Source organism: Falco rusticolus, chromosome 10 (genome assembly GCF_015220075.1).
Source record: "Falco rusticolus isolate bFalRus1 chromosome 10, bFalRus1.pri, whole genome shotgun sequence".
Lineage (NCBI taxonomy): Eukaryota > Metazoa > Chordata > Aves > Falconiformes > Falconidae > Falco > Falco rusticolus.
Window position 1 is genome coordinate 5,005,916 of NC_051196.1, and position 25,823 is coordinate 5,031,738.

The 25,823-nt window shown below is 39.9% G+C and overlaps 1 protein-coding gene across 5 annotated transcripts in view; it reads left to right on the top strand.

The window, feature by feature from the left end:
* Window positions 1–25,823, top strand: part of SERGEF (secretion regulating guanine nucleotide exchange factor) — a 157,597-nt gene that overhangs the window by 74,177 nt on the left and 57,597 nt on the right. For 4 of the 5 annotated variants that reach the window (XR_005106485.1, XM_037402163.1, XM_037402166.1 and 1 more), the window contains one exon: window positions 15,847–15,883. The exons of the other annotated variant lie outside the window; for it this stretch is intronic. Coding sequence is in view for 3 of the 4 variants with exons in the window: in XM_037402163.1 (XP_037258060.1) it covers window positions 15,847–15,883 (37 nt within the window). In the remaining variant the exon portion in view is untranslated. The remainder of the gene's footprint in view (window positions 1–15,846; window positions 15,884–25,823) is intronic. 5 annotated transcript variants of the gene reach the window in all.

Here is a 25,823-nt window from a genome sequence, read left to right on the forward strand (position 1 = left end):
CTGTAGTACTTTACATCTGTTGCAAAAATGCTGCTACTTCAATAAAAGATGTTAAAACTCCATTCCTAAGAGATTCTATAATTTTGTATTCTACCTAGTGGCATAGACTTGTGTCAGGTGAAGGTGGAATTTTAAAAATGCATATTATTTAAGCAATATTTTATAAATGGAAAAGAAAACAGAAATCTTCTAAAAGGATTTCTGATCAGTGTATTTCACAGTGACTCTCTAGATGTATTAATTAAAGAACGTGTTCCTGTCTTCAGGAGTTATTTTTAAGTGTTGATTCTTTTTTGTAATGAGAATATAGCACCACTCATAAAATGTTGGTTGAAAAATGGTCTTGTCTCTCTTGATGATTCCTGTGCGCTGTTACAGAGCCACCCTGTGAGAATGAAATGAAAAATGTGATTTAGAAGTAGGAGGATGGGAGCCTGACTTCTGTGCGTGTGGGAATGTTGTAATCTCACAGAGTAGCAGGAAGATAGATGAACTAATGCAGGAAGTCACCAACAGTGCTTCTGGGCTCCACGCCTTGTTTAGGTTAGTCAACTCCCTTGTAGTCTGTATCAAAGAATAAAATACTCTTCTTGAAACAGTGTTGCAACAAAATATTTCAGTATGAAACCTTATGGAAAAATTGTGTGATTGCAACGTTAATGTGTATGGCTACAATTTATTTAGGAAGAGTCGAGTAGGCTCATAGGAGTGAGAGGGGCATTTTATATTACAAGCTGCATTAGCTGTTCCTCAGTCATTATCAAGTTGGAAATAAAGAGGTCTTAAGGAGGGGTGTCCAACAAGTGGGAATTCCCTGAAACAAAACATAGGGCACTGATTGCAGCCTGCCCCGAGCTGCTACATCACAGGATGACCAGCTCCATTAATAGGGATAGGAGAAGAGCTGGGATAATGTCGGTAAATTTGCCTCAAAGGTGAATACAGGAGACTCTGCACTGTCAATACTGAAATTTCTTAAATATGTCTATTGGCAAAGCATCAAACCTTGGCAAGGCAGATTTTACATTAGTAGTAATTTCTATTTTTCATTTGGGGAAAAAGCATAAGTATTGTTCAGTGATGAGATTACGTTCTCTGTACCAGCATTTAGTCAGCCTCTAGAGGTAGAATTTTAAAAATCAAGGCTGAAATGTTTCCATTGCAGAGTTTTAAGAGAGATGGCCAAAGTGCTCTCTAGGTTGTTGATGTTGGTGATATTTTTTTTTTTCCGGAACATCAGGGAAGTTTTAGGAGACTGGTTGAAAGACAATGCCTTGCCAATATTTTAAAAGGTTGAACAAGAGGACTGAAATAATTATAGGCCTGTCAGCCTGGCATTTGCCTTGGCCAAAATAATGGCATGGCTGACATGAATTTTGATCAATAAAGGTTTAAAGGATGATAATATAGTTGCTTGCAGTGAGTATGTGGCTATGGAAAATATATCTTGTCAAACTAATGTGATACCTTTTTTTTTCTTATCAGATGAAAGTTTGATAAATGTGTCAGTGTCAAAGGCTGATGTAACATACTTAGATTTTCAGATGGCAGTGTAATATATTTGGATTTCTGTTTACGCAGTTGACTAGACAGTGCATGACATTCTGGTCAGGAAGTTATAAAGATACAAAATGACAGTAACAACCAGGAAAAAATGAAAAAGCCATTAAAAAATTCTAAACTGGCTGCAAGAGGGCTTAGAAATATCACTGTAAACTGAAGTCTTTATTAAATATGTGTGTTCCTAATAGAGTCATTAGTATTAAAAAAAACCCAAAACCACACCACCAAGAAAACTGGGCTGTTTGTTTGCTTTGGGGAGGGCAGCTGCAAGGCAATTTCTGTGGTTTAGCCCTAACCAGCAACTCAGCCCCACACAGGCGCTCACTCACTCCCCCTCCAGTGGGATGGGTTAGAGAAGCAGAAGGGTTAAAGCAAGAAAGCTTGTGGGTAGAGAGGAAAACAGCTTAATTGTGAAGGTAAAAGCCATGCATGCAAGCAAAGCAAAACAAGGAATTCATTCGTGTTCAGCCACCTCCAGGGAAGCAGGGCTCCAGCATGCCTAACATTACTTGGGAAGACAGATGCCATCCCTCCAGATGTCACCCCTCCCTTTCTTCTTCTTCTCCCAGTGTTATATACTGAGCATGACATCGTATGGTCTGGAATATCCCTTGGGTCAGTTGGGGCCAGCTGTCCTGGCTGTGTCCCATCCTGACTCCTTGTGTCCCCCAGCCTGCTTGCTGGACACAGCCCCATATTACTACTGTGAAGAAAATTAACTCTATCCCAGCCAAAACCAGCACAGCAGGTCAGCTTTGCCAAACGTAAGGTCACATACATATTGGGAGCAAGAATGCAGGTTGTAGCAACAGGAGGAGAGATTCACCTCTTCCCAGGCAGGAGAATCTTTGGAATATGCGAGGACTGGGGTGGACATCATCTGAGTTTAGTTTGTGGTGTTATGGTATGTACCAGAAAGGTTAATTCTGTTCTCAAGTGTCTGAACTAGTTGAGTGAGTGTCAGGAAGGTGGGCGGGGGGCATCAGCCTCTGCTGCTTTTATATTGTGTCCAGTATTGGATTGATGTGAACAATTCAAGAACAGCAAGAAGAAACAGCGTGAAACCTATGAAAAAAGATTAAAACATTGGAGAAAAACCAGAAACTTGAGCTCAAATATGGAAGGAATGTAATCTAGCCTCAGGAAGTTAAGGCCTAAGGCTTGTCTTGATTTGTATTGAAAAGTAATTAAAGGAGGAATAGATACAATGGACTCACAACATGAATGAGTAAGAAGGTCAAGACAGAGAAGGGGGAGCTCATATATACACAGAGTAATCAAAATCATGGGAAGTTGTTCTGGGTGCTTAGAGTTTTGATTTTGGGGAATTTTGTTTGTTTGTTTTAAATAGATGGAAATATCTAAATCAAAATATCCTGTATTTAAAAAAGTGTCTCTTCTAGATGAGACATGTTTTCTTCACATTAGAAAACCAACAGATGTGCGACTGTCTCCTCTTTGTCATGGTAGATTTTTAAGTTAACGTTTCAGTAAGACCTGTAACGCTTTGTGTGCAAAGTAAATCAGCTCTCATGTCTTTCCTTTGGTGAAGCAGGATATCTCAGCATGACAGAGAAGAGTTTTGCTTCTAGGGGGGGAAAAAAAAAAAGAAAGAAAGAAAGAAAAATATAATGACGTGTCATCCCCTTATTGCTTACTTGGTTCCAAAATACTTTTTTTGGGGTGGGACAGGGATGGAGGGACAGATGGGACAGTGTTGCTTCAGTCTGTCATAGTGCCGTGGAGCCTTCTTAGCAGAATCTCTTCTATCCTAGTAGTATGAGAAGAGAATGGGCATGATGGAATTAGGTTGCTGGATAGGGTAGTAGTGAGTTGAGATGAAGTTGTCTTCCAAGGATGAAGAGGAGTCATTTTGCTATTGCTAGGAACAGTCATATAAATAACTCCTAACTAGGATTTTGTATAAGGTTTGATTTTGATATACTGGTACTCTGTTATTGTTTCCTCTGTTTTGAGGAATAGATAATTTGGTCTTTGGCAGGATTGGGGCTTGTTTTCACATGTTCCTATTGCTTTTGTTAGGTCAAGATGTGGTTTTTCTTTTTATGCGTACTCGTCCCTTTCTCCTGATAGTAACAGAATTAAACTATATAATGTAATTACATCTGCATGAAAAGATGACGGTATCATTTCCCTCTCTAAACCAGTCTAATTTCTTGCTTTCTGTGTTGCTGTTAAACATCGAACGGAGATTTCTGGTGAATTGTCCACAGTGATGCTAGACAGTTCCCCTGAGAGGTTCCAGCTAATTTAGAATCTAGCTGTATATGTGAACAGTCTAGATTTATTCTTTTTGGTATCCAGAAAGATTTATTATGCTGTACCTGACCACAGTACATTTTATCTAAGTCTTGCCTGTTTATCAAGTTGTATTAGCTTCTTCTGGAGTTTTGATGCGTTCACAACCCCTTAATTTCAAGAACCCTAAATGAGTTCTCATTGCAGGACCTTCACTGTCCATCTTATTTCCTTTGTAGGTGGTTTTCAATAATGTGTGTGATGTCTTTAATGCAGACAGAGCAAGGAATTCCATTAGGTTGAAAATAGGACCCCTCCTCAAAAAACAAGGATTGCGATATAGTAAATTACATGTTTGCAGTCAGTGTGCAAGTGGGTGTGAGCAATGAAAGCTTATACAAATTTGTTCTATTAAAGCTGGTTTTTATTCCAGAAGGTATAGCTGTATCTCTGGCAGTATTTGGAAATAAAAGGAAGAAATAATTACTGGTCATAAGTCCCTGGCAGCAAATGCATCCATCTATAATTGTAGTAGGGAGACCAGAATAAAATTCTGGTGAGTGGTGGTAGTTCACAGATTAAGATACTTACTTGTTCATGCCGATTAGGCGCTGTCATGCAATAATGCTGTAATAGGTTTATTCACTTAACTTTAAGAAAATGTAAAAATACAGATTTTGCGTGGACTTAAGGCAACAGCTTCTTAGAAATTTAAGCTTGTTAGTTTTGATAGGGTCTCATACAGAAGAAAAATGTTTGCCAGACCTTTTTGCCAAAATGCCATATTTGAGTTTAGCTGTCATAACCACAGTTCTTCTAGAAATTGAGCTTCATGTGTCTCAGACTGTTTGTGGGGTTTTATCTCTGTTCCTTTCGTTGTGGTAGAAAACTCCTGACTTGTGGGAGTGGGCTTATTAGAACAAGTGCATTCTCAATTTGTTAACGGTTCCAAGACTATAGTCTATTTATACTGTAACTGGTTAAAGCCTTTACACTTAACAGTTCTGCAGCAACACCTTATCTGCTGGCTTCTTAATCAAGGAAGTATTTGCTCCTGAGAAAGACCAACTTGGTTTTTAGCCTGTGGAGGCATAAAAAAAATTGCTAGTGAGTGCTTAGTGCTCCTGTGGCATCAACTGCAGATGAGCAGTGTTGGTTGATATCCATTCCCAGTGAAGGATTACTGAGCAGAGGGTGTTACTGCACAAGATTTTCGGGAGGAAACGTTGTTTCCTTTTGTTTGCCTCTAGGCACTGGCCACAACATACATAGGCAAGTTCTGTGGATAAATTAGTATGCGTTTAGTTGGTATTGTGAAACCATTCTTTCCACAATTAGACTTGAATGGTATTGTAGTGGTTATATTATCTGTTTCGTTCTTTCAAACTTCAAAAATGCGGTTGTTTAGAAATTGGACAAGAAAAATTGTTCCATAACGTGAATTAAATGACCAGTCTGTGCATCCCTTGACTTGTGAGGTGGGACACATCTCTTGGCTTATTCTGCCTCTGCAGCATTTGGTCCACTGGCAAGAACTGGGAGCCTTTGAAGCTGAGCAGGCTGATGTGCTCCCTGAGAAAAGAAGAGAAGAAAAGGTCATTCGAAACTGTGCTAGTACTGGTGTGAAAGAACCATACCTCAAAAGTAATGAAGACTGAAAGACAGAAGGGGGTGGATGTTGTGTGAGAGAGATGGTGGATAATAGAAATCTCTTGTAATTGGGCAGCTGCTAGGTCAAAATAAACTGGAATGAATGTGTGGTTTTAAAGAATAAACTAGCAGAGATGAATGAATGGTTCTGCTGAATGTGAATAGCTGGAGGTCTGTTGGTGGGCTGCCTGGCTCGCCTGGTGTTGGCCAGCTGCAGTTTATTTACCAGCCTTGGCAAGAACAGATGTGTTCTGACCTCACTTCAGTGGAGCAACGGTAAGGATCTGTGACTCTCTTCGGTCTACTCTTGTCCTGCAGGGGCCAGGGCAGCGACCGTGCCCCTGTGCTCAGCACTGGTCCTGGGTTCAGTTTTGGGCCCCTCACTGCAAGACAGACACTGAGGTGCTGGAGCGCGTCCAGAGACGAGCAACAGAGCTGGTGAGGGGTCTGGAGGGCAGGTCTTGTGAGGAGCGGCTGAGGGAACGGGGGTTGTTCAGCCTGGAGAAAAGGAGGCTCGGGGCAGACGATCGCTCTCTACGGCTCCCTGACAGGAGGCTGTGGACAGGCGGGGGTCGGTCTCTCTTCCCAGGTAACAAGCGACAGGACGAGAGGAAATGGCCTCAACTGGCACCAGGGCAGGTTTAGGTTGGATATTGGGAAAAGTTTCCTCACTGAAAGGGTGGTCAAGCCCTGGCACAGGCTGCCCGGGGAGGTGGTGGAGTCACCATCCCTGGAGGTATTTAAAAGCTGCGCAGACGTGGCGCTTGGGGATATGGTTTAGTGGTGGGCTTGGCAGTGGTAGGTTTATGGTTGGATTCAATGATCTTAGAGGTCCTTTCCCAACTAAGCAATTCTGTGATTCTATAATTTAGCTTTTTAATAAAAATGCCTTTTTATCAGCTGTGTAGAATCACTTCAGATAGTTTTCCCCCCTAATTCTCCTTTTATGACTCTGATTAAGGCTCAGTCTCTTTTTCAGTCCTTAGAAATGGTATCCTTATTTATCAAGAAGAGGTTTTCTTTTCATTTTTGCATCGGGGTCTTAGAAGTTTACACTTTATTTATTTCCAGCAAGTTTGCTGCAGGGAGCTGTACTGTTACTAAGTGGTGCAGAAACAGAGAATCCAATGTTGAAGAGCAGAGTTACATGACGCCCTAAAGGCATAAGCACCATTTATATGGAGAGGTAAAGGAGCGGACAGTCAGCAAAATTCAGGGCTTGATGTTTTATACAAGGCTAACCCTTATGGAAGCTGCATGCTGGCAGCTCTGCTGGAGAGTAAATGAACCACGAAAATTCTGTCCTCAAGCTGAGGTAGTTGGTGTACGAAAAATGTTTCGGTTTTGGGTTTTTTTTTTCCCCTCTAATGTTTATTTTGTCATATTTTAGGAGGATTTAACGTGCTGGTGTTTTTTGACTACAAATTAATTTGATAACATCTTTATTTTTACGTGCATGTATGTGGGCGGGAGACAGACAGTGAAGATTGTGCCGGAATCAGGCAAAGATTTACATTCTTGAACAGCTGATAGTTACCTTAATACTTCTCAAAGGCATTGAGTCCAGTGAAGGACGTTTCAAATGATATTACGCAGTAGTGGTTCTGTATTTCCAGTAACCTGCTCATTTGTTTCAAAAAACGTAAAATGTTTTGGAGATTAAGTAGGTTTTTTTTATTCTCTTCAGTGACAGTGTATTTGTGTACTGCCAGTTTATGCAAGTAACAGTCCTCACTGAGGTCAACAGGGCTAGCAGCAAAATGGAAGGTCAGTCCAGTTGTGCATCAGTGTTTACTTGCATGTTTAGTAATTCATCTGAAAATTAGTCTTCCCACATCCTGATGCTGGGTGTTGAATAACTGAGACATTCAAAATTCTATCGTAAATTGGGATTTATTACTGGAAGAAGCAAAAAAGCCTCTGCACTTTTAAATAAGAGAAGTATTCTTTAATGACATCATCGATTATATTCTTTTGGTAATACTTCCAGGTGTTTCGGATGCAATTTTAAAGCAAGGATAGCGTAGGTGAAAAGCATGGAAAAGAAAAAAATACTGTAAGGATGTTCCAAAAGCCCCCATATGCTAGAAAAACAAGAGGTATAGGGCATCAACTATGTTGGGCATCAACAATGTCAGGTCTCACACTGGTGGGGCCAGTTCCCTCTGGGCAGTGGGGCTGGACCACCGGGCTCGTCAAGTGATGGCCTCTTGTCTTGCAGCGGTATGGCCCCATGCTACAGCACTTACCTCCTTTAAGAGGGTCTTCTAGGGACAGTGTCAGCCTGTTCACAATATCTAAATAGAATACCCAGTCAATTGTTTGAGGGTATGAACTTTGTAAGAATGCTATTTTTTCCTTCAGTTCTACAAAAATGCAAGGCTTTGTGCTATTGTGTAATCTTGCAGACTGTGTATGCCGAGTTCTCTGCATTAATTTTTTTATGTAAAAGAACTGTAGTGAGATTGCTTGTAATAATACCGCAGTTTAGGGGAGAGCTCAGTTCCCAGGGGAGCTGAGTTCCCCCAATATGTACATTTGACTGCTTGTGATTCTCTCCAGCTTTACTGAATATTCCAGAAAATATTCCAAATGCATTAAAAACGATGGACTGTTTTGCCACAAGGAGAGATGTGAAGCCCAGATTCTGTTGAAAACCTTAAAACTGCAGTTGTACGTCCACAGAAGGACCTTGGAAATAGTTGTTAAGTAGAATTCGATGTTTTGTTGCCAAATAATACTTGCTGTCATGACTTTTATTCTGAACCTATAAAATGTTGGATAATGATGTGTACTTCGACAGAATGTTTGCCTGCAATCATTGTTTAATAGAACCATTCATTTCATTAAGTTCACAGTACCAGAAATTAGCACATTCAGATAGGTAATGATGACATTTATGTGCTGTAATAAACACTTAACTTTTTGCTGTTTGCATGTAAAATAACATAGGAACAAAAGGCAGATACTAAGTTTTTTTGGCATGCTTGCAAGCTACAATTTTTGACCTGAAAATATCAGAATAATCTGATGGTAAGGATGTGTGTGTTGATGGTACAGTCAGATCAGTGTATAAAGAGATTTTTAAACTTTTTTTTTTCTATTGCCTTGCTTTCTTTCATTTCTTCTGTCGAAGTGGTGTTTGTGGCCTCAAATAAAGGGCAGACTAGTTGTACTCCCCAAAGCAAGCCCAAATAGATTGTCAGGTATTCATCTTAGTGCTTCTTATTTAACTTAGGAGAGACGGGCACTGAAACTGAAAGGAGCTGGTAATTTTGGATGAAATAAACTAAACCAAAATAATTTTGAGAAAAATGGTGAAGAACTTCCCTTGGGTAAAACTGAATGGGGAGTTTGTTACAGGAAACAAACTGGGATTGAATTACTGTGACTTGTTTAATTTTAAAAATGATGAAAGGATAAACAAGAATTGGTTTGTGGTTCAGGTCTTGATTGCAGAAATGGAAAATTTTGCCAGACTGAGGCTGAGGGATATGAAAGTGACAGAGCTTGATTTTCCTGGAACTAAAGATGCTAATGCTTCCTGAACCCCAAGGAAGAAAGGGGGCTGTCTGGAGAAGGATACGTGAACTAATTGAAAAATCTTCAGACAACAGAGAAGAACCAGTTGACCTTGCTGACTTGTAAAGATTTTATCACTCTTGTCTAGGCTACATTTTTGTCATTTTACTAAAAAGTAATCCCATTGTCTGCTCTTACTGGGATCTCAGCAACTTCTGTATTGTCCCAGAGTCATCTGATGAAGAGGATTTTTTGTTGGTGGACATGGATCTTATTTGTCTTGACATCTCCATCCATCCTTAATTTGAGGCGCACAGTACATATCTAAGTTTTTCAATATGACCACACTTGTCTTATAAGTAGACTTTGTGGGTGCACACGAGTTGCTGTGATATAAACATTCCATGGAAATGTTGACTGCTTTAACAGTTACCTCTTTTCCTCTGTTTACTTTCATCCCCTGTGCCTGATCTCTTTAATGATAGCTTTATGCTGTTGTGGTGCTTCCTACCTGATACTAAAAGTTTGTCTGGGTTTTGGTATGTGTGTTGGGTTTTTTTGTGTGTGTATTTTTCTTTGTGTGGGATTTTTTTGTTGTGTGTTTTGGTGGGCTTTTTGCTTTGAAACGAACAACTGTTTCCATCTCTCACAGGCACTTGGGACCCAAGCTGCACAGTTGAATCAGAGAAGTATAACTATGCTCTGTTAGCTGCAAGAAGCTGTTCCTGGAGGAGTCGATAGATAGCATAGCTGTTTTTCATGTATGTTTAAGTGTCAGAGAGAGGGAATGCATGCAGAAACTTACACTGGCATGGAGGGTGTAAAGGCAAGCCCTTGGGTTTGGCCAGCTGGCTCTTTGGTGACTGTAAGAAAGACAACTGCCATGCCAGGATTGTCAGTGATTGGAGATGGGACTCTGAAACAGTGAGTGGAGAATCAAGGGAAGTGCTGCATGGGGGAAAAAGCGTTTTGTGTCTTGCCTTACAAGTGAGGAGGCTTGGGATTAGTTTCAGGCAGGGTGGGCATAAATCATACCTCTGGAAGCTATAGAGAGCTATAAAATCTGTGTTTTGAAAGCTTACTGTATCCTGCCAAGGTCTTAATGCTTCCTCTCTTCCTCTGTGCCTGCAAAGGTCCGCTGACATGGCACGTTAGCTTTTGGTCAGGTGTGTATTGAGGAGGAACGTTTTCTTCTGGACTTTAGTACACAGGCTTCAGTTGAAATTCTGTTGCAATTTTTCTTGCTGTAGCAGAAAGCAAAACTGTATACAAACCAAAAAGCCACTCATTCAACAACAAAAAGTCCACCTTAATAGAAAATTAGATTATTAGACTGACGAATGTAAAATTTCTAGTGCGCTATAGGACACTGGGCCTCTCATTTTTCAACTGATACAGCCAACAGCTAGGAATAGATTAAATGTGCTGCTCTTGGTGAGGTTGCACTGGTTTGCTGCTATGTGTCGCATTAAACTGCACTTAATCTTGTGCTTGCCAAGGAATGTGACTAGGTTAGCAGGTTGCTTTCTTATCAGTCAGGAGTCAAATGATCCAGAAGAAGAACACAGAGTTCCCAGTGAAGGCTTATTGGAAGCAGGACAACTTTGCTAATTAGATTTCTTTTAATTTTATTTTATTTTTTCACATCAATAGAATTCTACATAGAAATGTAGTTGGGCAGAGTGTGTCAAATAGTACAAATCATTGTTACGATGCATTAATCAAGGGCATGGAAGAACAGCTCCGGGAGAGAAGATTCCACTGTCTTATGTAAGCTTTGATCTGCAGTCCCTTGGTCACCTCGTCTCCTTCCATTAGGGCTTCTGATCCCAGAAGGAATAAAATTTGCTACCTTCTGGCCCTGGCTATTTCCTTACAGTGAAATTTGCCAAAAGATGTAGATGGCATGGCTAAAGTCCTGGATAAAAGTACTTATGTGCACACCCTTTTAATGGTCTCCTTCCCTTGCGCGCCTCCCTCCCCCCCCCCCCCCCCCAAAAAAAAAAGTGCTATGTTTTTGTGCAATTAAAGCGTTAGACATAGTAGCGACTAGAATCTGGATACAACTTAAATGTTGTATCTGTATCTTCAGTCATCTTTGGAAATCTATTTTGTATGTCATGCTTTTATCTTTGAGAAGTGATAGAAGCCTCCATATCCTTGAATACTTTGGGACATAATTGCCCTGTAGGAATGAACATGCACTTGTAGGGCAGTGAACCAAAAATAAATGGCACTGAGGTTCTTTTGTTGTTCTAGCTAAGCATCCCGATGTTTGGATGCTTGTGACTTTTCATTCTGCAATCCCGCTTGTTCTGCAGTTCTGACTTGATCTTTTTCCTGATGGGTTGCACAACAGATCCTCAGTGCCAGCCCTGGGAGTTCAGACAGAAAAGAAAGAATAGCCTTGTGGTCAAGCTACTAGCCTGAAACTTGGGGGTTTTTATACACTTTGTCAGACTTGTTCTGTTATAGTGGTCGGAAGTCCCTTAGGGGATGGCTGACAAAAGTTATGTTGTCCCTTTTGAAATCAATGGGAGGTTGTATGTCTAAATATCCGCATGCATGTTGTCCTATGTATGTATGTTTACTGTTTCCAAAGGAGAGAACAATACTTGCCTCGTAGGACTGTGGGGGAGCAATGGGAGGGATAGCTCTTCTTCAGGAAGATCTCTATCCCCGATATAAATGGAGGTGCTCCCTATTTACCCTCACCTTCCTCCCTGATAATATCTTCTAGAGTAGGTAACCTCTTCCTAATGTGCATACATAAATGTTTTTATATATTTATATGCACCATATATATAGGAATGTATATGTAACATACAAAACATTATTATTTATATACTTAATATAGTATTTTTAATATATGAAGTATTTTCATCTTAAGTGAAATACTTCATTTTGTGTAACCCACTGCTTTTACATTCAATCAGTTAATTCTTGTTAGGGCTGGGGCATAAGCATATCTGCAAGCTGCAGAAATATGTTGGTGTTTTGTCCAGAGCTAGTGGTTGCTGTGCGAAGGTCTTTCCTCACCGTCCATGCAACTGATGTCCTGACTACTTAGGATTCATAAAAAGTTGGTCCCACAGCTGCTTCTCACCACAGGTCTTAAAGCTGGATGGATGGATCTGAACTGCAACCATTGCTAGGTAGAAGACAGCTTGCTAGCACACGATTTAAGGGGAGAAACAAACCATTTACATATAGTTGAAAGGGCGCAGATGATAAGGTAAGTTCTGAGTAATATGGTCCCTAAGCATTCTTTTCCTGCCTCATGGGTGTTTGTAAAGTGCTTTGAGATCATTTATGTAAACATCACAATATCCTTGCACAACTCCACTCAAATCTTCCTCCAAACAGTGAAGAAACTTCAATATGAATTGTTTCTGTGTAGAGGGTCATGTTCCTTAGGCTCATAGAAGGCTTCGCTGTCTAGCAGTCACTCTGATTTGTCTTTAGTGAGGCTTTTTTTCCCTTCAATTAAAACAGAATGTAAAAATATTGCCCAATTAGAAAGTATTATTGTGTGTTTATGAGTACCCTTGAATGTACTTATCCACTGGGAGCACGCAGATGTCTGTTGGAATTTAATTCCTCTGCAGCATGTTGGGGGTGGGGACAGAAGAGAAGTAGCCAGAAAATCATGGTTGCTGCAGTAAATACCAGACTTCTCCCAGTGACCTGCTCTGACTGCACAGCTTCTTACATCTAATGTAAGCATAAAACATCTGTTCAGCAAGGCTGTTTTCTGACTGGTCTGTATTTGTACCAGCAAATTATGCATTCTTGGCTGATTGTTGCCTGTTGTGGGGAGTGATGAAGAAAAGGGGGTGTCACATTTTAAAGCTTATTGTAAAAAAGCTGTTATGAAATAGCTGCAAGGCAGTGCTTGCTTATTAAGCAGTGGCAACCTTGTTTCCCCTCTGAGCTCCCAGTCACAGGTGTGCAGGCCAGCCGGGATGCTGTGGATGCTGTGGGTGGATGGTGTGGCCTAGGGCAAACCCCACGGACAGGGAAGGAGGTTCTTGTTTCAGACAGCTACCTTCAGACTGCCGGAAGGACGTGTTTTCTCTGGGGATTCCTACCAAGTCAGTCTGTTTCAGGTGGTGTGGTGACACCCTGCAAGAAGGCAAAGGTGTGAGCCTTGTGCTCTCGATCTCGGGAATTCTTCTTTGGAGCACAGTACTGCTGCTGGTGCGTGTCCTGGCTCTGGGCTGTGGAAGGTGAATCCAGGGCACCACCTTTGGCAGCTTGTGGTTGTCTTTGATTTCAGGCATTGTTAAGCAAAGCTGGCACTTCCACTGAGGGGGCTTTTACCAGACGGAAAGGTGTGCAGCAGCACTGGTAATTTGTGCTTTGCAGTAGCTACAGAGCTGCAGCGAGTGCATCTGCACGCTGTGCTGGTGCTGAGCACCTGTCGTGGGGGAAACTGGCAAGTCTAGATGATGGAGCAATTCCTGGTCCGGTTGTACCCAGTGTGGTTTGATTGACTCCCTTACAACCTGATAAGCTGGCTAAGGGGTGGCTGTGAATGGTGGGCAGAGTCACAGCTACATGAATAGAGTACAAGGCTGTTGGAGGTCACCAGCATTCTTTTAGCTACTGACAGAGTAGTGCAGGAAGAAGATGCTTCCTTGTCAGGGGATGTTTTACATTCTAAACAATACCTTGTTTGGGTGGGGGGTTTTTTTGGGTGAGTTTTTTTTTTTTTAATGTAGTGTTTCTGAGGGGCATCCTGGCAATAAGTGTCAGCCACCAGCCTGAGCAGTTCTTTTGTACAAATGCTTTTGAATCTGTGCCTTATGCCTGTGTTAGTGTATTTTCTGGAGAAGTAACAGAGATTGGATTATTCACACCTCAGATAAAATTTATTTTATTAGCAGCAGCTTCAGTATCTCCAATTTTCAGCACTTAGTGAAGATGCAGAATTTGCTTTTTTTTTTTTTGCTAGGAAGCCTTTGCCTGTGTTTCCTTGCGTGGATCTTGTTTCCATGGCATCAACCTTTAAGCTCGAGAAGCATAGGTGGAAGCATTAGCCAGTGAATAGGCATTAGGAACCAGCCCTGCTCCAGTGTAGGGCTCTGACTTGTGGTGAGGATAATGATACAGGGTGTGATGATGATTTATGCATTTAAACAGTCAGGGCTTAACGCTTTGCCTGTCTGCAATATTGTGGAATAGAAGACTTGATGCAGTCCTGCTAAGTGCTCTTGTAAAATCATTGCTTTTCCTGCTGCTTTGTCTTGATTTTTCTGAAGATGAGGCTGTGCTGGAGTGTGCTGTGACTTGAATTATTTTTCTTGCCCCTTTTTCCCAAATGCTTTAATGTCTTGGCTAAGCACCTCTGTCCTAAAGAGTCTGTTTTGTCTTCCTTACCATTATTGTGTTGGAATGGCATTGACAAAATATTTTCATGTCATAGTTACGGTGCAGGTACATTACGAGTAGTGGTGATTGCAGTGTTTATTTGTAACGCAATTGCTCAAGCTAGTCTGTGTGTCAGTCTTGGGTTTCTCTTTTCCAGTAAATGCTCAAGCACAGTGAGCTGAGTACAAGGACTGTTTTGTTAATTCTGTAGTTTTATGTTATGCAGACATTGAGGTGACTGTAGCAGTTTTTCTGGCCATGAAAACTATAAAGGTATGCATGCACAAAACCATATAAAATTTTGATGGTATGGACGTCTCTTTTTTTATTATTATTGAGCATACACTTCTCTTTGATATTCTGTCATTGAAAATGTACTTTTAAGAAGCAGAACAACATGCTTATTAATTTTCTCCAGCTCAGTAGTAAGTGTAATGGGCAAGTAGGTGCAAGACAATGAACCAGATACAGGATTTTGGGGGGATCACTTGTGTTTTGATTTAAAACTTCAGGACATTTAGCAGAATAACCTTGTGTAAGATGATGTCTGTATTACATCAGACAATTATACCAGCACTGACATTGCAAAAAAATTCAATGGGACAGACAAGCCCTTGCAGTAGGGCAGCAGGCTGTTCTCGGTGCTTGTGTTGTCACCATTTGTGAAGAACTTGTGAAAGCTTAATGAATGATATATGCCAAAGCAACTTAAACATCTGACATGTTCACAGCAGCTGCAAAGGGCTGCAAAGAATAAAGAAAAATACACTTTGAGTTTGCTTTGAAAAGAAATTCATAGCTGATTTCCATCACAAATGAGCCTGGGAGAAAACATTTGCAGTGGTTTCTTTGGTTTTTTTCTCCGCAGCTTTTAAAAATTAAACCTGCCTGCTGCTAATAGAAGAGTTGAGTACTATGGTATTTTTTTGTGCATTCCAGGCAAATGACCATAGGGATCATATCAATGCAGGTTTATCGCGCTGAGCCTGTATACTGTGAAGTTCTTCAGGGATCGGCTGGAAAAACAGTATAGATAAGAGGAGTGGAGATCTTCATCACGCTTTCGATTCCCAGCTGCCTCTGTATGGCTCTGATCTTGCAAAAGTTTAATCTGCATTTCCTCTACGCCCATGAATAGTCTTGTTGGATCCAGTGGATGTTGCCAAGGGGGTGATGTTTTTGCAGAATTGTGGCCAGTCTTACTCCTAAGGATTGAAATGTCAGTGGTGAATGCATTTTGAAAAGAAATGCCTGTTTATTAACAAAACCAACAAACAAACATAACCCCCTGCCACTAAGCCCTTAGGTGAGATTACAAATGAAATTTTGTTTAAAAGCGAGAGCGCTTCAACCTTGATTTTTGCATCCTACAAAGAGTAGCTGTTTGTTTCAGGTTAATTTTTAATTTGCTGTCATAATAGTGGTTGTTTTCCTACTGGTAAGCGGGTTCTCTTTTATTCATTCATACTTCTTTTCCAGATCGCATGTGGCTCAGAGCATAATCTGGCAGTGGTTGGTAAGTATCTTAATTTTATATTAAATCCTCTCACCTCTTTTTCATTTGTAAGTAGCACAAGATGAAAAAAACCCGTGCACATCAAACATATTGAGCGATTGAGGGCATGGTGTGCAGCTGAAAGGAGGAAAGTAACATAAATGTGGAGGAAAGAAGAGGAGAAACTGGTAGCGTAAGTGGTGATGGTGAGAAGGTGCCCTTGTAGACTAGCTGCTGTAAGGAGGGAGGGGCTGATGGGTGTAATAGCAAAATACATTTGCAAAATGCTACAGCCTGTTTCGGAATAGAACCATCGCAAGAATTCAAGCTGCAGATTCAGAGTAGCACCTAAGCTTGAACCTGGTCAAAAGTGTCTTTAACATGGGAACTTTCAATGAAAAAAAATAAAATATCCTACATCTTTTGTTGTTCAAAATGTCAGTCAGCGATAGTCAGGTTCCTTAGTGCACCTTAGTATAATGCAGCTGTTTTAATAATGATGGAAGTACTAGGAAGCTAATGTCAGTGGAAAAATTGAATTATGTGTACTAATTCCAAGAACAAGCAGATTCTTGCTTTTTTGTGATGAGTCAATAATTAAAGTTTGATACATGATTGTTATTATACATATATATGATATATATTTTATCATATATATGATATATATTATATCACATATATGATGTTTATAATTACAAGTTTAAGAACATTTTAAACTGTAGATTTTCAGGTGTTATATAAAGGAGGTCAGCATAATTATCCCCATTAATACACAGGATGAGAGGAGAAAGGAATTCTATGCTAATCAGAACTGGAAGTGAAGCAGTCTTCTAAGTTTCAGTCCAGCACTCCATCCACATAGATATTTTTGATTGCCATGACTGCGTTGAGGTGTTGAGTGAAGAATTTTCTTCTGTGGTGTGATGGTTGTGGAGAAAGCATCTATTCGGTATCCAACCTGCATTCCATCTCCTAATTTTTAAAGGAATTTATTTTAGCTTTGTGTCTTATCAGTTTCTTTAAGTGGCCACAGAGGTGGTGTTCTGTGTACGTAATATATTTCCATAGGTACTGTAGTATATTTTCTAATTATCCTTCTAGAATTAAACCTTGTAGTGAACTTGTTAAGTTCTACTTAATTTATGGTTGGCTTAAAGAAAAGATTTCCCCTTTATATTCTCCCTACTTGTTCAGTATCACATGCCTGTATTAATTGTCAGGCTGGTGCTTCTGAATGTCAACTAAAGAGCAATCTAAAGAATCACATTGTGTTTCTCGCTGAATTGATGAAGTAGAAGTGTACCGCTAGCAGATTCCTCCGGTGTGCGTGAAAGGAAAGCATTAGGTTTGAACAACCTTCTCTCTCCTTACGTCCTTTTAAGCTTTCTGCCTTCTAGGCAGAAATCTCTGGCAAAAATGGGTAGGGGAAAGAAATTCTAGAAGTTACAATAAACTAAGAACTTTGCATATGTGAAGAACATCATATGCCTGTCTAAGCTGTATGCTACGCTCGTTGAATTCCATAGGAAATTTATCAGTGCTGGAAGCTAGTAGATTTTTATTTTAAGGACAAGAGAGATGTGATGTTACTTTTTTTTTTTTTTAACTAAAGAACTGTGATAGATTTTATTCCTGGAATGAATTTTTACATGTGCTTTTAAAAAGTTGACTTTTTAGAACATTTTGTGGTAGGATTTCTCTGATCACTTGTCACTCTTAGTTCAGAGCTGTCAACTGTTATATTCCTTAAAGATATCACACAGATTTCTGTAAATATGTCTACGTGATTGTACAATTTTCCAATAACTTATCATTCAAGCAGAGTTTATTTAGGACAACTATATCACCAGTTTCCTTCTTAAATAGTAAATGCTTGGATGATTGGCTTCTAGACTAGAATAACTCAAGTTCAATATGAAAGGTAAACTGTAAAGCAAATCTTTGACAGTATAACATTCAAGTCACTCTTTCCGGTTGTATATACAGATGTTTCTATTTAAAAGATCATGCAACAAAAAAGCACAAACATTTTTAAGACAGAGAGGCTAGAGTTAGGATTCATTTCACAAATGCTGAAGCTGTTCCAGTCATCTTGCTGAGGGTACCAACTGATTTGTAGGGCTAACAAGCAAGTTTTTCATGTTGCTTTATATAGTCTGCATCCATTTGTATGGTTCAGTTATTTGAATTCTTTTTCCTTGCTTTCTTCTACTGAAGTCAGTACAAAATTTGGCTGTTCTCTTCACTGTGATGGCACCGAGTCTTTTCCCATGGGTAAATTTGTAAGAAATTCAGTGTTTGTTCGATCATGAAGCAAAAGTTTGATATAAAGGAAAAGGAGGTATGGAATGTCCCCAAATATAGCTGCATTTCTAAGTTAAAAGTAATAATTAGTATATGAAAAAGTGAAAACACCTTCACTTTTAGCTCTTGGTAAAAACACTTACATTTTTGTTCTGGTTTGATGTTGTCCTGTGACGTTAATTCTAAAATTTGCATGTATTTTAATATTTTTCGTTTTTTTATGACCTTTCACTTGAAAGTCCCTGCCTAAATCTTTCACTTTTGACCTCAACCAAGGATTAATCATCATGGGAACCAGCCTATTTTTGATAAGAAAACCTGAATAGTTATTAAGTAAATGTTGTATAACATATCTGAAAAACATCTTCCAACACTGAAAACTGTGTTTGTACTTACTGAGCACAAAAAAGGCTGGCTTCTCAACCCGAGTGTGATAGCCGCACTGTGTAGCACTGAACTTCATGATACTAAGACAGAATCTTTGAGTGACTGAAATACATAATGGAACGAAATCACTGCGACAAAGTTGAGCTTTTCCAGCTCTGGGGGTCTATAGTGTTTTGAACACGGAAAAAGTAAGGAGGTTTAATTCTTACCTTGAAAAGCATGTGATTAAAAATTATTTTTATAGAGAAGGCTCTTATAAGGTTCCTGCCCACTTCCCACTAAGACTTTGATGCTTGTTTTGTTAAAAACAGACTACTTATCCTTTAAAACAACGCTCAGCATGTCATGTGCAGCTCATGCAATGCTACAACTTAATCAAACAATTTTAACTATGCAGAAGTAGAGTTGCTCTAAAACATATGCATGCATGTCTTGGTCTTGACTGTCCTGCAGCCACAGGGCGCAGAACAGAATGCCTTGAAGAGCCTCCAAATGGAAACGTCTCATTTTAGTAAAAGTTAAACCCAGGAATTTTATTGAAGCCCCCTTGAAGTAGTAAAAAAAAAAAAAAAAAAAAACCACAAAAAAACCAAAACTAAAGCATTACAAGGATGACACTTCTGTAGTGTTGCTTTTTGGTCTTACTTGTAGTCATTTTCTCAACCTGTATAAACCAATAAAAATCTTCTGAAAGATAGATACTGGAGGATGTGTAGGGAGTATTTTAAAACAGTTTTAAAAGCTTCAGTTGCAGTCCTTCTTTAAAGCAGACTTCAAAGGGGAATTTGGGTCCCCTTGGCTGTGTGTTTATTAGAGCAGTTACCTGGTCTGTACGTGCTTTGCAGTAGTGCAGTGACTGACCCTAACTCTAATTGGTGATTTTTTTGCTAACGTAATGGGTACCTTAGACACTTTAAATGTTTTTGTGTGTTTGGAAGAGAGAGACATGGACCTTTCAAGTAAACATTCTCTGGTATGGTGGTTTGAAAGGAAAAAGTGTTTGGATGTGTGGCTGCTTCAACAAGTCCAAATAGCTTTTCCTTGTGCTTTCAGCCAGGGTGGTCAATTCTGGCTGCTGCGCAGGGCTATGTTGTTTTTCTTGTGTGGAGGATAAAAAACCTTTTTCAGTGAGATAGTTCACAAATCTTGGCTGTAATACTGTTGTGTAGTGACCCACACCGCAGAGGCACTGTGGGTGCAGGGGACAGTGGTACAGCAGCGTTCACAAGAAGAAATTGGGCTTTGTAATCAGTTTTGGGCTTTATGCAGTTATTCCCTTGATACTTGTTTCTCTGTCTTTTAGACTTTCTTCGGGTTAGCTACTTAGCACTGCTTTTTCCCTGTGAGTCATGGTAGTGGAGAGGGTACTGTGGAATTAATGTTACAACAAAAAACCCCAAACCAAAATGTCCATGCTGACCGCCCAACCATAAGCGTGTTTCGCACATGGAAGCACAAGTGACATATGAGGAGACGAATCCCTGTCTGATAATGTTGAGCCCCATTTCAGCGTGTTAAATGCAACAGCATTTTCCTACGTTTTTAAAGTTACTTCCCAACTTTCTGATAAATAATAGGCCCTCCCAAAAAAGGGTTAGTTTTGTCTCCTGCTACCTTTTTTGTTTGCTGTATTTTAGAACGTGTGATATGTTTGAAGATTCTGTCTTCTCTGTGGCTCATGTGCAACCATTGCTGTAAGTATCATGACATGAGCGTTCACATCCTTCTGAAGCTGCAATTCATCCAGTCGGAGAGTAAACAGTGATACTAGATTAGATGGAAGAATAGTCTTTGTAGAGGAAATTAGGATAAAACATCCCTCCACTCAAATGGCAGGTCACGCTTCAAATGCTGTGAACTAAAGCGTGCAGTAGTGTTAGAGGCGCAGAAAAAGAATTATTATTCCATGATCTGTAAAAAATTTGCTCTTTATGTTCTTATACTGGAAGAACATAGCAATTATGAGCTGGAAAACAAATGTGATGAAAGTGATCCCAAACCTAGGAAGCTGGTGGTAGACATCCTAAAATGGTCATGGTGTTAATGGCACCCCAAACACGTTGGTGCCATGTTTTGTAATAAGGAAGCTGAAGGGTTTTTATGGGGAGCCACTACCTCTTAATTAACAAGGACGTGTTCTTTTAGTGAAGTTCATGATTCCAACCAAATTATTGTATAAAGCATCAGTTGAAGAAGTGCTGTAACAGATTATGAAAGGCATATTTTTATGGCAGAGTGAGCACCAATGGGGAGAGGAAACTGCAGGCTGATGGATGGATCTCTCCGTTATGCTGACAGTGTTATTTAGATGTTTGCAGCAGCCCTACGAAGCGGCAGACGTAGTCATGTGTCTGACATTTGGTGCCGGGGGACTCGGCAGCCTGTCATAAAGAGAAAAAATCATGAATTCTCTCTCTTGATTTTCATATTGCTGTAGTATCTGGAGGAATCTTCAGCATACGCAGTGGAGGGCACTGGTGTTCAGCAAGGAGCCTGGGGCTGCTAGTCAATTGCTTTATTTATTATTCATGAAAACTCCCAGTGCGGCCAGGGCCTCTATTGTAAAGGTTTCCTGGCAGACCAGCATGGAGTCATGTTGCAACATGCTGACTCTTTGCATTGCAACACTAGTTGCATTCTCTGCTTATTAAAGGGCACCTGGCAGGACTTTGAGTAACCATCACTGTTGTCATTTTCATGGGGGTTATGTGTCGGCCTTCTAAATTTGTTCTCTGGCACAGCCATTTTGTATGTCATGTAGCTCTTAACGTGGCTTCGACTGTTAAATAGCTCTTTGGAATATAAACTGCTTTGGTTATATTCGTTGTAAAAAAAGCAGCCTTGCTCCTATCGTTAACTGAGCACCTGTGTCTGAGTGCTTCCTACATAGCGAGATACAGATCTGACATCACAGGTTTCCTGTCATGGTTAGATACAGTGAACCCTAACAGTGCTCTTCAGATGTCTTTTTACTTTGTGTTTCTTTTCCGCAGACTGTTTCATGCTCCAGGCAAACTAATTCTTTCTCTGGTAAGATAGAAGCTGAAAGTTAATTCCAGATGTCTGAGGTTTTGGGTGTTTTTGTTTTCAGCAAGTTACCCTCGCAAAATCTGATCCTCTGATGTCTCTGAGCTTCTTTTGGAAGGCCAAGCTGCCAACTGTTTTATGAACTTGTGAGTGCAAGGTGATCAGGAGAGAAATGAGGGAATGCTAATTTGAGCATTTGGAAAAGTCTCTTGATGGGGGCTAAAAAAAGTTTTGTATCAGCCATATTGTCTAAAGCCAGTGGCCACTGGTTATAGGAAAGGGAGGATATTTTTCTGTGAAAACCTGACTACATCCACGAGAAAAAAATGGTTTGTGTTGACCTCCTAGAAAGAAACTCCAGAGTTAGAGAATTAGATCTGGTGTACTGCATCTTCTTTGAAATGCAGTCTAGATTTTACAGCTACCTTCCAGGCCTTGTCACTGTATTGATGCATGTTTGGGGCAATTGGACTCTGCAGAATGCTTTGTTCATCTTCCTCTTTTCTCTGTGTGGCTTGTCAATTTAGATTGTGAAGTCTTCGGAATTAAGAATACTTCTTAGTGTGTTTTAGCACTGCCTAACACAATGGGACCTGATTTTTTTTTTTTTTTTCCTAATACTGAGTCACAACTAATAATAGTTGGAATTACTTTCCTTCCCCTCAGAGAGGCAATTTTAAAATATATTTAATCTTGGCCTTTGTGTCTTTATCTTAATTTATATCATTTAGCATATAAACAGGTAATAATGCAGTGCTTGTCATACTGTTTAGTGTGGTTTCCTGTCATTAACAGATACAGAGCTAGTTAGGCTCTTAAGATACAGGCTGTTATTTTTTTAAAAAGCTCACAGTTCTTGAAAAAAAATTTCATTGAACTTTATGTATCACTGTGGTGTCAGCTTATAGTTTGTCTGCAGTTGAGCTTTTGTGCACTTACTGTCATTGTTTCCTGCGAGAGACCATATCACGTCTACAGGAATAATTCTGCTGCGTCAAGAACCCTACAAAAGATGGTAAGAGGCAAGCATGCAATATTAACCTCTGGTGACAGCTGAAACCATCAAGCTGAAACTGTGAGTGGCAGTTAGGGGAGATAATTGTCATAGGAAGCTAGCAAACAACCAGCAAATGCTATCAAGCAAGAATGCTGCTTGAAGCAGAAAGCGTGGAGAGCTCTTGCTTGCAGGTATGGATGAAAAGGAAAAGTGATTCCACCTGGTTTTAGAAAACTATGGCGGATGAGAAGACTTAAGAGTAAGGAGCTGCAGTACAGATGCATGCAATCCTTTGTTAGAGGGTTCACTGCATGGATACTAAGTATTCAGAAAACAGATTTTATCATTTGTTTACTCGCAGGCTTTAAGTGGAGCAATTACTTCAAAGTAGAAGAAAAATATGCACAACATATCTAAGGCATATTTATCTTAATTTTTAAGAAAGTCAACAGGAGTAATAAAAATAGTCACCCTTGCTCACCAAAGAGAGATTGAATGTTTGTTTGCTATAAAATGAAATAAAAGGAGGGACAAATGTCTAGCTTCAGGGAGTCATTTAGAGCATGTAGGAGAGATGCTCACCAAAGTAAAAGCCACAAGGCTTTTACTGCACAAAGCAGCTGGAAGCACTTGGAAGTGCAACAAATTAAGGTTTCTGTACTGTCCTGTGCAGTGATGCCTAAGTAAATGATGCTGGTGATTCTGGGTTCTGTACATGTAACAACCTCAACATTTAAAACTTCCAACTATACCACTGAGAAGAAATTTTGCAATGTGACAGGAGGAAGAGGTGATGTATATTTAGAAAGCAGGCATGAGTTGTGCCCTCCAGGAGTGAATATCTTGCTGTACAAACTTAGGTTGACACCCACATTCACTATCCAGCTCCTTTATGGAGCACTAAGAAGTTTTTCTGCCAGTGCACAAATAAATATGTGTAACCTAGATTACTTAGTTATACTTTATAAGTTAATCATCTCTGAGGCTTTTTTCCTTCTGGTATTTATTTGCGTGTGTCTTACCAACACCATCTTTAGTACTCTAGGTAGCTTTCTGCTTAATAAAAAAACTCTGAAGTAGGAATTTTTTGAACTTTTGAGGTTGGCATGACCATGAGTTGGGGGTTTCCACAAATGCATGTTTCAAAGTTGTCTTTGCCTGGTTTTTGGATTTTACGATGTGTTTTGGTCACTTTCTTCAACTGCTCTGTCTTAGTTATGAAGGTTAGAAAAATCTTTTGAAAACTAAAGCTGAAGGCAGAGATGCTGACAGTGACATAGGTCTGAGACATGATGCTGTAAGGATGCACATGAAATATTGCAAGGCTGGTGATGGAATGGAGACGCTTCTGGGACAATACAGGTATTCCTCACATGGCTGTAATTGGGCAGGACTGAGCACATGCATCAAAGTGGGCTTCTTAAAGCTTTTGTAAACCAAGGTGGATGGGGAATTGTTCTTCCACCTTTCCATAAGGGCAGATCCTCTTTTCCCACTGTAGGAATTAGGACTTTGAACTTGAAGGTAGTAGAAATCGTAGTGAAGCAAACCTGGAGGTATTAGCTGGCAAGCAAGATTATTTTACTTACTAATAACAAAGAAGAAACCATTTAAACTTGCAAGCCTGTAGCAAACTTTCAGGGTAAAAATAATAGCCTTTTATAAAAAAACATTTGCTTTAGAGAGGTGAATATTTAAAAAAATATTAGGGCAGAAAAGTCAACCAGAGATGAAAAGTTGGCATATTTGTAAAAACTACCCTTTACTTGTCCTTGCTTTTTGAACTTGTTTCACTCCTTTATGGAAGGGAGGTAACAAAGTAATTAACATAAAAAATGCTTTTGAGATTGGTTTCACTATTTTCTGTGCGTTTTGCCAGAGCCTCTGAGGAGCAACCAGGCTAAACTGGGACTTTTATATTTCTGAGAAATGTCTCCGCCTCATTTTATTTTTAGATTGTTGGGCTTATTTGAAAAGTGAGAAAGCGAGGAGGACTGAAAGCTATACTGAGCAGGGCTTTAAGAGACATTTAACGCAGCACACATAACATTTCTTGTGGAGCAGTGAGAAGGGTTGATATATTCGTGCTGATCAAGTAAATCAAACGGGAATCAGGTCAAACATGTTATAGTTGTTTATGGCATGGTTTCAAACATAACTGTAGTTAGCAGGAGGCTGAATGAAGTGAGAGACTACTGCTATGTTTAAATGCTATGCTACGTGAGGAACCAAGTGCCTCTTACCTGTGTATTTGATTGTGATAGCTGTAAATGTGCTAAAGATGATAGCACACCTGTCAGTGTTCTTACAAACAAATAAACCCAACCAACAACAAGAGCAGCAACCCACCCCCCCACCCCCCCAAACTGTAGTGATTTTAAAAAACAGTATGCTAAGTCCTCCTTGATAGATTTTTTTTTTTTTTTTTTTTTTTTTTTTTTTTTGTGTCAGATGAGACAGTGACGTTTACACTAGCTTATAGTGTTCTGGCCTATATACTCCTGCCCTCTACAAATCTAGTGGAATAATTACCTTGACAAGAAAAATATGATGTATTGATTCTGGCTTAAATATTCCTTGTATATATTATAGCATTGATTTGCTAAATTAAATGTTTTCTAGGAAGGCCTTCATGTGATGCCAGGAATCCATGTTATGGACTTAGCACTCTTCTCTCTCCCTTCTGTGTGGATTTAGCAGCATCTTGTATTCTTGTTCTGCAGCCTTGTATTGGAACAAATTGCTAGATTACTATAAAGTGATTATGAAGGGGAGGGCTAGCACAAGACAATGGGTGGAAGAGGTGAAACTACCGTATCAGCTGGGACAAAATCCAATGCTTAACTCCGTACTTACACATAGGGAATATTCACTTGCTGTTTGTTTTTCTGGGGGCTGTTCTGCGAATGTGAGGTTAACACCCAGGGAGCCTGGCAACGATATTTGCTCTTTTGTACACCTTTTTTTGAAATGTCTTCAGCCAGCTCATGTGATGCTGTACCACAGTGAAATTTCTGATGCTTATACCAGCTGTGAGAGTGACCTCCAGTGTTCCCTATGGCCCTTCCTTTGGCCTTCCCAGACCTGTGTTCCTCTGAGGAACCTAGCAAAATGTAGCAGATTATTAGAGTTTTGATATTATGTGACCTGCAGTGCTAGTGACTTAAAAATCTGTAAGCTGTTCACAAATCTCCTCTTATTCCTTGTAAAAGAGAATCAGGGTCTCCTGTATCCCCCATAGTACCA